We start from the raw sequence: 12,754 nt of genomic DNA on the forward strand, positions 1-12,754 counted from the left end.
TGAAGGCAGAGAAGGAACTGCAGGGGTCTGCCTGTTTCTCACCACACCAAAAACATTAATGCCGCTGTGTACCATAGATGAGAGAAATAACTGCCTACCATTGGAGGGCATTATTACGGTTGCCAAGAGCTGTGTAAAGTTCTTTGGGTGCCAATATTTGAGGAGCTTTAGTTACTGCCTCTGTTATTTAACTCCTCCCTCGTGGGCCCCTAAAACTGGTTCAATCCTAATTGCATTCACAAAAACAACTGAGAGGCTTTCCACGAGGAAGTCTCAGCTGGAGCCACGAGAACATAAACAAAGAAAAACATGTAGCTCAGGGTTTGGACATTCATGGTTTTAATGATCGTCTTGATGTTGCGTTGGCCCCGTTCCCCATGGAAGCAGCTTTCGATGCAGACCCAGCAGTTTGTGATTGACTTCTGCAGACGACCTCTCGAGGAATATCAATGTCCCCTCACTCCAAAAACTGTTTTACATATAACTTCTTCTTTTACTTCACGTGGATGTGTGAGAGTCCCTGAGCAGAATGATTGTTTTATAACGGAAGTCTGTTTTCCTATAAGTCCTCCAAACTAAACAGCCATATCAGTGGCTTGTCCATGGACTGTATATAAAGACCTGACAGCCACCCAAATGTAAAGCCAAATTGTCTAGAGCCCCTGGTGGCTGGCTTCGGTACAGATAAAGCAAATCCAGCCTCATCCATGTTAACATATGGGACGTGGATCAGACAAAAGAAGTACACGTGAAATACATTTTAGATTTTTGCCGTTAGCCAGAAAAATTGTTAGGTTTAGGAAGAGATCGTAGATAACGTCCATGCGATTAGAGACATTCATTGAATACAATAATCAACACACAGTTGTGGAAGCTAAATGTGGAAAATAATATGTTTCCTGTGTCAAAGTTCTCCTCCTATTAGGAACTTCGTCACTTAACATACTACCTACCTTACTGCTGCCTCTAGAGGGCGCTTAGCAGTAAAATGTAGCCATGTGTTGTAAAAACTGCGACAACCTGTGGACCTCTGTTTTTCAGACTTTAGGGAATCAGAGAATTCATTAATTTATCATCTCCATATGTTTTATTGCCTGCATAAATCACAGTTTTCTTTTATTTAGAAAACAATAAATAGTTTTAATATTTAGTTATAAAGTTTAGTTATTATTTTATAAAGGTGTGTTAGAAATGTCTCCTGCCTGACCCTCCCCAACGTGTCTCACTGAAGTGCTCAAGGAGACTCTTATAAACCCAAATGTGAATTTCTCTTTTATCACTTCACCCCCGTGTCTCATTTATTTCTGTTTATGTTCACGAGTTCAAGTTCTCTTGATTTTAGGAGGCTGTTTCTTTCATTATGCTGCTATTCAACCATCTCAGCTCTTGGTTCCTATTCGGATTCATTGTCAAGTGTGAGGACTGAATAAAGGAGGAACTAAAGTTAAAGGAGCCACTTTAAACTATTTTTGATGCCGAAATAACAAGAAAACCGGACTGAAAAGATGAATACCTGCAGAATATTTTGTATTTCACATGCAAAACTTTGAATCCTCCAAACAGCACTTTCTTGAAAGTTGTGAGCCACTGCTTTGTTTTAGATTCAAGCAAAGTATGTAATTTATTCAACAGAGTCTTTGTCTTTCAGTCCAAATCCGTTTGTGGTTTTTCCACCTTTGAAAAGGAGAGCAGACCGGCAGGAGAGACATCTGCCTTGCTTCTAATGGGTATAACAAATGTTTCGGTAATTCCACTCCATCTGAAACTTCCCTCCCCTTCAGCACACTCCCAAATTACAGCAAAGGAATAAAACCTTGCTTTGCAGAGCACTAGTGTTTTCCCCCAGCTTTAGAGTATCGGAAAGATTCCTCCTGTGGGCTTGCATCATGGAGACCTGCAGTCAATCCAGCAGTCAACAGATTCTGTGGAAAGATGTGAGTCCATTATTATTTGTTTGATTTACTGCACTTGCCTTTATTGCAGATCATCATTTAAAATAAATTCCATAGAATACTGTTTTTATAAATGCTACATAAAACACATTATATTCTACTGCTTAATACATTTAGTGAAGGTGGCAGCAGCAGTGGGTTAAAGGTGGGAAAAGGTGTGCGATATCTGAGACTTCTATAAAATGTGCCAGAAGTGTGACTTTTGTGAAATCAGAGAGAAGTGCTTTTTGATACCTCGCTGAGTGATCTCAGTTTTTCTCAGTATAGTCATTTTCCCATCTAATTCCTGTTGGCTTTTCACCTCAGCCTTTCTTCCTTTATTTCTACTCTTACATTCGGTCTCACCTGAACCATTTTATTTGCTTTTTATCTTTATATCCCTGCTCCCCGCACACAAGCAGCATTCAGATGAACACCAACAAGCTTTTATTGTTGAGGGGAGGGGGGAGCAAGGATCTTTGGCTCTGAAATATTTCTTCTTTTTTCTTTCTCTCATATTTCAGAACTTGTGAACAATAGAAAATGGGACCATTTAAAACACTATATTGTATTTCAGTCTTTATTTTATATACAGTGTTTTTATACGTATATTGAAGATTCAAAGTAAAAAAAGTAGACAGTTATGATACATAGAATTGAGGGTCATGCATGGAGAACTATTATAATCTAGAAATCATCTATTTGTGCCTATTTAAGAATTATTATTATTTGACTTTTTTTGCAGTTATACAATTTTTTAAGTGTGCAACCCAGTGTGATAAACTGCAGCCTCTGCTTGTTGGTTATTTCGGCATTGCTTCTGTTTTTTCCTGCCGTTTTCTTGAGAAAGCGTTGGTTCCATGCATGATAACAGCAGGGGGCTCCAGGCGCTCTCTTCCTCCCAAAGCTCAAGAGGAAATGCCAGGCTGACTCTGAACTCCTAAACCTTTAAACACTAGTTGGCGGGCGCTTGCACACTCAGACTGCTCACTCTGCCCTCCATCCTCTGCCTGATTTCTGTCTCTCAATCCCACCTCCTCCCTTTGGAGTATTCGATATTCAAAGTGCAGGCACGGGGAGGTTTGTCCTCTAGTTAAGTTTCCACTGCTTATGCAACCTGCCATCGGAGAGCAGAGGATTTCAGCCACCGTTTTTTTTTTCTCTCTCTCTTCTTCTTCTTCTCTCTTCCTTCGCTCTGAAAAATTTACAGTGTGTGGAATTTCTGGCTCTTTGATTGTGGCCAACTGTTTTTCATCATGTCTCAGGAATGTAAAACACTTTCATGTGCCTCAGGTTTCTCTAGATACTATGTCTCATATATCAACTGAGGGATGGTGAGAATTTAGATTCCCATTTTAATGCCGAAGGTGTCGTTAAAACTTTTAGGAGGGTATCTTGAATAATGAGTCCTCTCCTCATCCCCAACACCATGCTGCTAATGCACTTACCAACCCGAAATTGAATCCATATTCAAAAAAGACAGTCTATTTATATGCCATTACTCCTAAATGATATTTCTGCCACCTACGTACTACAGTTCTAAAAGAGAAAGAAAGATATCAAATATATTTTCAGGACTATGGTTTCGGGAATTCTTTTAACAGCAGACTAAGTCTAAAGGTCACGAAAAAATCATGCCACTATTATTCAAAAAATAATTCCTACATATTCTACAAAGGGTTCTGCATTTTAATAAGTGCTGTTCAATCTGCCGCAGCGTAACCACTGTAACAACCTCAGGCACAATAGAGAGGAGCAGCCGCTAAATCGTTTTTAAAGACACAAAGATAAGCGAGACCATTTTTTGCTAAGTGAAGTTGGTTCATATCTGCTCTGCTGTTGTCCTCTGAGACCTTGAAAAGTGCTCCAGTGTGAATGAGAAGCTTTCCTTCCTTTCTTTCTTTTTACCACTGCCAAATCCCCGGTGGAACAGAAGCCTGTCTTTATTAATTTGTGACCGACTACAGCAGTCAGAGTTTTAATTTGAGGAAAAGTTTAATAAATGTAACCTTTCTGGAGCACTTGCAGCAGCGTGTTCCTCCCTGAGCTCAACAAAGGGGGGGTTATAATTCAGCCGCTCCGGTCAATACATTTTGCAGCGTCAGAATCAAATGGCATCTAACACAGATAAAGAGGAACACAGAAAGGAGGGAAATATGAATAACATTTTGAAATGATAAATCGAAGGAATACCTTTACATTCTGCAAACTGTGCTCCAGGTGGCTATTACACATATTTATCTAATTTATCAACTGACAATGTGCTCTCATAGATACGAGCCTGTGGAGAATCATCATCTAAATATGCAGATCCCCTCAGGTTTGCAGAGCTTTTGTGTTTCAACGCACTGTTTTGCTGCCCATTCCTAAACTTTATAATTTACTTTCACTCTCATCACTTCATCACACAGGTTTTAGCAGCAGCAGGCACACACATAAAAAACACTAGTACCTACACACACTGCCTTTTCAGCACAGACACAGTGAGAGAGCTGGTGAACATAAAAGAAGCATTTAGCAGCTAAAGAGTCTGATATTCCCCTCAGGAGTCTGTAGATACCAATACTCCAAACACTATACAGCCAGAAGAGAGTGGATATTGTACATTTAATGAATGTAAACTCCAAATGAATAATATTGTTGCTCCATAACAGCTGGATGTGTGACTCATATGATTTGTGAAGGTTGTGCTCAAACCTTCTTTACTTCGCCTCCATGTGGCCAAAATCTAAAGGACGGTTATCACAGGTCCGAGCTTACAGGTACATGACAAGATCAATACCACAGTCACATCTGGAAGATGAATATAACGCTGCTGCCAAGAAACAGCTGGTGAAGCTTAGAAGCTTGAAGAGACAGAAAATCGGCCAACCACCACCAGGGTTCACGTATTCCCACTTTCTAGTCGTCTAATTCTGTAAGAAAATTACAACTTACCCCATATAACCCCCCCGTAAAACCCCCAAACTGTGACTGTATTACCTTCTGGTTGTAACTTTCTACCTAGAGGAACATTTTTATATGTGGGGAAATATACTTTTTCACTTTCTTGACCGAAGTTACATGAGAAGATGGATATGACTCACATCTGTAGGTTAAAAGTGAAGCTACAGGGAAATTTAGCTTCACTTGGACTGGAAGTAAACGTGTGAAGGTTTCAACATCCTCCCACCAGCACCTTGGTAGTTCACTGTTCAACATGTGCTAGTAGATGGGTTTTGGGTAGATGGGTTTTGTGACCTTGGCTCCTGGTGTTTGTGCTAAGCTAGTGAAAACAATCACATAACAATAACAATTACATTATCTGTTATCATGCAAATGTGCCACGTTGGTGATCAATATAAAGCGAAAGAGAATTTGTTTTTGACAATTTTTACTTCTTTTATACATTTGATCAACATATTATACCTTTTTCTAATCCTTAACATATTTTCTAGCCACACCAGCTTGATTCACCTTGATTCATGAATGCCAAGCTCATAAGTAATTTTTATAAAACATTATGAAAAAAAAATTAGAATAAGAAGAATATGTATATTATTCATGAAATGTATTCTGTTTAGAAATGTCATTGATTCATATTTAAATATAAAAGCCCTTTATTTCATAAAGAGCCTAAATAAATAAACTATAACATTTATTTAAAACATTATATTAAAAGTTCATTAAAAAATATATATATTCAGTCAAGCACAATTTACAATTAACAATAACTTTATTTTGATTATTCATTCAATTCATTCATTGGGAGGACTCTGGAAACAAACAGTCCTCGCAGGTGAGAGACTCTTCATCATCGGTTTCCCTGATGTCTTCTCCACATGTCTGCTGAACCCAGTGGCTGCACACCACAGGACAGACCACAGGACAGACCGCAGGACAGACCGCAGGACAGACCGCAGGACCGACCACAGGACAGACTCCTCTGTGCTTTTTGGATCATCTTTGTCCTACACAGAGCAAACTGATATGTGCTAGTTATCAGTTCCAAAACAGACAGGGACAGATTGTATTCACCATTACCTCCTGTCTGACAGCAGGACATATGCTACATCTCTTTAGTTTATCTCTTTTTTTACTTCAGGAAGGGCCTGAATGTATATTTCCCCGTGTAGAGAATTTAGATGACTATCCCAGATTATCAATCATGTTTGATAAAGTGTCTTAAAAATGTAGAAAAATAAAAACAAGAAGCATATTTTCATTAACATTTCGTTGCTTGATACATAACAAACATAATTTAATAACAACTAGGAACATTGTCTTATACGTGACAGATTTATATCCTTTAACATTCATCTCATTGACCTTGTAATGCAATTCCAAGGGGGAGCTTCTGATTGACACTATCCCCGCCTCTTTCTGTGACAACCCCCCTTTCAGTCATGTGATTTCAGTCACATAATGTCCTTGCTAACCCTCAGTAAAAGCACCGTTCACTAGATTTGTTAAGACAGGAAATAAGCCAGTTAGCCAGTTGTCTCCTCCGCCTCTTTCACATGAACGTGGTTGGATAAGCTAGCGCCTGACTGTGAGTTTATGAGGAAACACGATTTGATTGACTGGTGCCTCCGTTCCCAGATGAAAAGTTGAACTATCTGCTTTCATCTGCTCCTCGAAAGGTCCAAGTCGTGAAGTCAATCCGACATCTCCAACGCTTGGCATCACTACAATTCAAAGTGAAAAAGCACTTGGTTGAAGCCTCCAGCGCTAGTCTTGGTAATATAATCTTGTTTTGTATGAGAATCGTTTTTTTCATATTGAACCTTTGTTCTTTACAGATTGAGGCAGTGAAAGAGAAGAAGGCCAGGTACCATATCTACCAGCGAGTGGCTCTCTCTCTGGTTCTGGTCTTCCTTGTTCTGGCTCTCTCTGTGTTCGGCCTGCGGTATCTGTGGAGCCCCAGTCTGGGGAAGGTAAGACTAAACTTCAAATCGTTCATTGTTTCCCAGTCAACAGCCTTATTGCCACTGTGCGTGGAGATGTAGTGTTGACGAGAGACAGACGAAGGACACTGAGCATCAACCCTTTAGCGTAAAATACCGGTTACATCAAAGAAAGAAAATACGAGGTAAGGAAAACGGATGGCCACAAAAAGGGCCAGAGGCAGACTGTGCAGCCTGTATTGTATTCTGCAAGATTAAAAGATGTGGGCCAAGGAGAAGACAGCTGTGTTATGCTCCGCTCATGTTTTGTCTGTCAGATCTGTAATTGCACGAATTCTTGGACAAAACCACAAACCGCTTTTTCTACGGTTGCAAATGTCGGCTTGTTGCCCTGCATCTACCTTCGGCTCACATTGTAAACATTTTTTCACCATGACGACTCCTGATAACTCAAGCGCTGACCCTAATTGCTGTTGACCACCAGAGTGGCTGCAGCAGGACTGGAACCTCTTGGCAGTGTAATTGGGATAAACTCTTGTCCTGGCAATTCATCTTGTAAAATCCAATTCAATCACATTTTGATGGAGAGCATTTTCACTCAGCTCCTTTCCCCAGGATTTTCCCAAGAGGCCAAAAAAGCTAATTTACCAAGGCTGGAAGGAAAAACACATCAATAATTTCACATTCAGAGGACTGGATGGTGTATATGTTCCGTGCACAGAGGGAATGTCTCGAATGAAGTGATGGTTAAAATCGTGCAAATACATTCTGAACCCCGGATGCATAATTCTGCTTTGTCTGAGCCGTACAAGCCACGAGGACGGATATGCAGCTTGCAGAATTTTGTTTGTTTATCTCTTATTGGAGATAAACAATAATTCGGAAAGAATCGTCTTCCACTTCTGCCAGCAGTCCCCCCTAAGCTCAGGTTAACCAAGGTTCATCTGCACTTCCTGTGTCGACGGCTCTGTCCACGTTCTCTCCTTTCAACATAGATATGAATCACCTTTGAGCCATCTCCTTTGTCCTTGTTAAATATTTCATGCCGGAGGTAGAGCAGTCATTATTTCCACTTTAATAAGCTGTGATCATTCTCACGTGGCACAAAATGTGTTGATGGCAGAGGTTGCCCGGGCGATGAATATCAAACCTGCAGACCCTGGCTCCTGCTTTAATGGGGTCTTGAGGGGGAGGCTCGTTCTCTGGCCTCCACATCAGTGAGTGAGAGACGGAGCCACTTCAAAGTAGCATCACCTGTCAGTCAGATGGGGAGACGGCTCCCGCAGACCAAGCGGGACAGTAAAACTCAGGTATGTAGCCTCAGCAGAACGATGGAGGGATTTCACTGAATGTGAACACAACGACTGACACCGTGGACAGCTTTTTTTCGGGGAATGTGTGTAAAGCACAATGCAGAGGGACACGTCTTGACTCACCAGCTAATCCTGAGCAGCGTCTGGCATCTACATGTATTGACTCTGGGCAGCTGAGCACATCGACTGAAGCCAAGGGGAGTGTGCATAATTTATTTTAGGAAACAGTTGTGTGGGTTTTTTCTTTTTTTATTTGTGCTCAAAGATATGAACATTCTGGTAACTTCTCAAATTGAACTAAAGCAGGGTGCTTCCGTCAGAGTCCTCGAACATAAGGAAAGAGTCTTTGTACATCTTAGACACAGATACACTGTGTATCCAGGTATTATATGAATCAAGTAGAATTATTAATGCATTCAAATTTACACCGTTGCAGCTCAGTAAAAGTGGAATTCATTTCAAATGACTTACAGGACATACTGCTTGGTAGCTTTTGCATTTCCTTCTGGGGATCATTAAAGTCTTATCTCAGCCCACAATAATACACCACGATCGTATTTTGTATTATTAATCTGACTCTGAAGAAAGTGTAGTTGCTTAAATCATAAGTTGCTTTGAATTGTGAATTGTAGAGTCTGGTGTGGAAGAATGAAATAGCAGGAGCTAAAAAAGAAGAAGAATAAATGATTACTGTTTCAAAGCACAGAGCACTCGTAAAATCCTTTGAGTTCTGTTAAGCAGGTTTAAATGATCTCACAACAGAGGCAGTGTAGAGTTGTTCCAGATGGTTTGAGAAAGTGAATCTCAGTATAGTTGACAAATATGGTGGTGAGATGAAGATTTGTTAATCGGATCAAAGCGCAATATTTCTTGCTGAAATGAAGCAAGTACAAGCTGCTCAAATTGAACTTACTGATATAAAATCTTCCATCATTAGAAAATTCTAGTCAACTCCCCAGATTATTCATATCTGATGGACGTGGATACAGGAAACAGTTTAATAACTCGCTGTGTAAAATGTACAAGATGATCATATGTCACCGTTTACAGCATGTTGTGTTTGTCGCCATTGACTGTGAATAAAGATGGACGAGGCATCTCCACCTCCTCCCTTGTACAGAAATGAAGCCAAAATAACAAGGACACAGGTGCAGACGCCTTAACGAGCCAGAGTTGGCGCAGTAATAGATGTGCTCGACCAATCACGACTCACTCTCAGCACAAACAATATTGGGGGAATGTCCCATTCACTAAAATGGAGGATAGTTTGTGACCCAGCCACCAGGGGGCAATCCATTTTAATTGGCTCATGTTTTAGGTAGCTGTCATGTGGTCCATATTCAAAAAGCCTCTCTTGGTCAAACTCACAGCTCAATATAGAACCCCTGGGTGGAAATACTACCATGGTAGTAATAGTAGCGGTACTAAAGTAAAATCGTCATGACTAGGCTACATGAGTAACAGGGTTATTTACAGCTTCATTGTGGTATTTATCTTTTGGAAACACTCCGTTTTAAAATCTTATGTACATTAAACTCAACATTTACCGTTTTCTGGATCAAACTAAATGATCTCTTCATCTTTAATACGATGCAACTTTAAGCTGTAAATGTCTCTTTGAGAATAACAAATGCCGACCTCTTTTTGAGCAGTTGACATTTAAATTATTGTACAGGTTGTGGATGGAGCTAGCATTTCTGTGCCAGATACAACAGCGATTGCACAAACAGAATTCAATAAATCAGCATTAATATAGAGGGTCTGATAACGCGCTTGATGTTGCGACCCTCTGTGTGAATGCACAGACGGAGTGGATGTGGGAAGGGAGAGGAAGTCGGGGGTGGTTGAAAAGTGGCCCTTATGTCCTGGCTTTTCTTCACTCAAAGCGTGGGGGGGGGAAATGCACCAAACAACATTTGATTGCAAAGGGGTCCATGGTACATATTTAAGTGGTAATCACTGAGTGCGTGTGGGAACAGATTTAAAAGTGAAAAACAAGCTTGTAGATAAAGTTCCTGACGTGGTCTCCTCTCAGTTTGAAATCAGTTTCCCCTGTTTCCTCCCGCTGCTCTGAGAGATTCTGAGCTCCGGAGAATGTGAGAGGTGCAAACTGGCTGTTAGACTCAAATCTCTCTCGCAGTTTCACAGTTATTAAATCTGAGTCAAATGAAAAAGCTGGTGGGGCACGTTAGGGTTAGTTGAACGCTCCTGAGAAGGTGTTGATGAACAGTGTGGAGCTGTACTCCCAGGTTTAATGCAAATTAATACTCTCCAGGGGGATTTTTCAATAACCCGATATTTAAAGCAAAACCGACAAATCTGAAAACCCACAACTTTGAGGATGACAAGGCAAAGGAAGACCCTGATGCAGCCTTCAATATATTTAACCCAAAACACTGATTACAATATTAGTTAAAAAATTTGCTCCAAAAAGCAAGTTTTATGCTCAGTGAATTAACTTTTGCACTGGAATTACCAAAGAATCTCTATTGTGATTACCAGTGCTTTGTCTGTCGCTCTGTAATGAGAGGCCACGCCGTCAGCCACAGACACCTCTCGTCTGATCTCACACAGATCACCAAAGCAACGCGACCCCGTGCACCCGGCTTTGTATAAATAACCACAGAAAGGTAATTTGCTCGGTGCACTGTATTCCAGCGTGACATGATAGTCGCTCGGGATCTTCTTTTAATTACCTGCAAACATATGTTGTTACAGAGGCCTGGGGAAAATACTTTGCCATCATTTTTTCTCTCGCTTGTGTGTGTCTGTGTGTGTGTGTGTGTGTGTGTGTGTGTGTGTGTGTGTGTGTGTGAGGGCATGGTAGTGCTTTTATGCATGTGATTATGTATGCATCAGTGTGCGTTGTGTGTTTCGGTGTGTAGATTAGGTGCCTCCGCATTCTCTTTTGGCTTAGGGCAAATTTGTGTTTACTGTGGGATCATTATTGTTCTGGGCCACAAGTCTCACTGGGGGTTTCTGCCTCCTTGTAAATTAATCCTCTGTTATTACCAGTTTACATCAGCAACTCCGTGAAAGTGGAATCTGCTCGGCAAATCCAACGGAAAACTGAAAATAGTTTCGTCAAGGCAAATTATTTTCACTTTTCCGGTTGCATTCGCCGAGCAGGTTTATTTAAAAAATGAAGTCTGCCGTCCTCCTTTCTGGGATGTCTGTAGTGCAAACCAATTCAAAATCTACATTTTCCCATCGTTAGATTTTATATGTTTTGAATTCACGAACCACTTTGAGCGAGATTATCTGCAGACTAGCAGCCAGGCACAGGATCATTGTGAACATGTAAACACTGTCAACCAGCTTTTCCTGGGGAACCTTGAAAAGCTCACAGGTGCTGTCCTGGCTGTGTGGCCAACCTGCCCGGAGAAATACATGAATGTCAGACCTCAGGAAAGTGCTCCATTATTCAAGCTGAAATTGCATTGCTCACCTTGATGCCTTTCCCTCTCTGGTCCCAAGGTAGCTGCTGAGTTGTCGCTCCTGATGGCCTCTTAAAGGGCCCCACTGTCAGGACTGGCTTCTTTAATGAACACTGTTGCGCCGGCTGCTTTCCCACCGGTCACAGGTGTATGGCTTTTCAAGGCCACGGGCCCTTTGCTTATTTATTGCCCGTAGACGGTGTGTACCCAACAGTTCCCTCAGTGTCCAGATGTCAACATGCAATTAGGGAGAGAGAAACAAGATTTCTTCAAACGATCTGATCTTCCTGTCGCGCGGATGCTTTTAAAAAGACGGAGCTTACTTTTCATCTTGCGCGGGGAAATTATTATTCTGGGGGAAACAATGGGGCTTATCTAAACAAGATAGGAGGTCTGCCCCTCAGTCTGTGCTCTTATCTGATTTTACACATCAGGCTCATTCATTCACTCATTAGCAGCCCAGTGTCCGCCATTGTTCCTCCCTGGCTGTTAAAGTAGTGCGCCATGGGCTGCCTCCTAAAAGATGCATTATTCCTTCCACTCTGGGAGCAGTCCTCATGAGGGGGGGGGGGGGGGGGGGGGACGCAGACCGGGAACAACAGAAGAGAGCTGTGTGGAGAGGAGCGCCGGAGGTGGGGAGGCTTCGTGGCGGCTGTGGCACGCTGCCCTTCTTCTGAGAGGGCGGCTGCTGCAGAGAGCGTGACAGCACTGCAGAGCCCACCGGAAGTTATTTATTGTGCCATAAAGCATTGTAGTGTGTCTGGTGATTTTCTTTTTAGAAGCTAGATTACATGGGTGCACCAAAGATCCTGCACCTTAATTGCCAGCACTTCATTGTGCCAATGCACCGGCAGCTCACGGTATATGTACAGTTCGGTGGGTAAACAGACATGCTCGGCTTTTCCCCTTTTTTTGTGTGTGTGTGTTTTTGCTTTGCAGGCGGCGTTTCTCTCTCCTCTCTGTCTCACCAGTGGGACTGCCAAGTAGACTCCTCTGCTCTGTTGTACAATTTAGAATGTGATTGAGCTTTCACATCCACTTTCACTCTCCCAGTAAGTCTGCGCCGCTTATAGCCTCGCCGCACATTCACAGACACAACGCCGGCGCGGGGAAGTGAACAGCAAACTGGAAATGCTCAGTTCATCCGTCTCAACACATTTGAGCCTGCACATCAGAAATGTTTGCCA

At 41.8% G+C, this 12,754-nt stretch overlaps 1 protein-coding gene across 2 annotated transcripts in view; it reads left to right on the forward strand.

The window, feature by feature from the left end:
- The first annotated feature begins 1,814 nt into the window (after positions 1–1,814).
- tnmd (tenomodulin) overlaps positions 1,815–12,754 on the forward strand; it is a 44,328-nt gene continuing 33,388 nt past the window's right edge. For both annotated transcript variants that reach the window (XM_062393126.1, XM_062393127.1), the window contains exons 1-2: positions 1,815–1,934; positions 6,713–6,847. In XM_062393126.1, coding sequence (XP_062249110.1) covers positions 1,887–1,934; positions 6,713–6,847 — 183 coding nt within the window. In that variant the 5' untranslated portion in view covers positions 1,815–1,886. The remainder of the gene's footprint in view (positions 1,935–6,712; positions 6,848–12,754) is intronic.

The sequence above is a fragment of the Platichthys flesus genome, chromosome 8 (genome assembly GCF_949316205.1).
Source record: "Platichthys flesus chromosome 8, fPlaFle2.1, whole genome shotgun sequence".
Lineage (NCBI taxonomy): Eukaryota > Metazoa > Chordata > Actinopteri > Pleuronectiformes > Pleuronectidae > Platichthys > Platichthys flesus.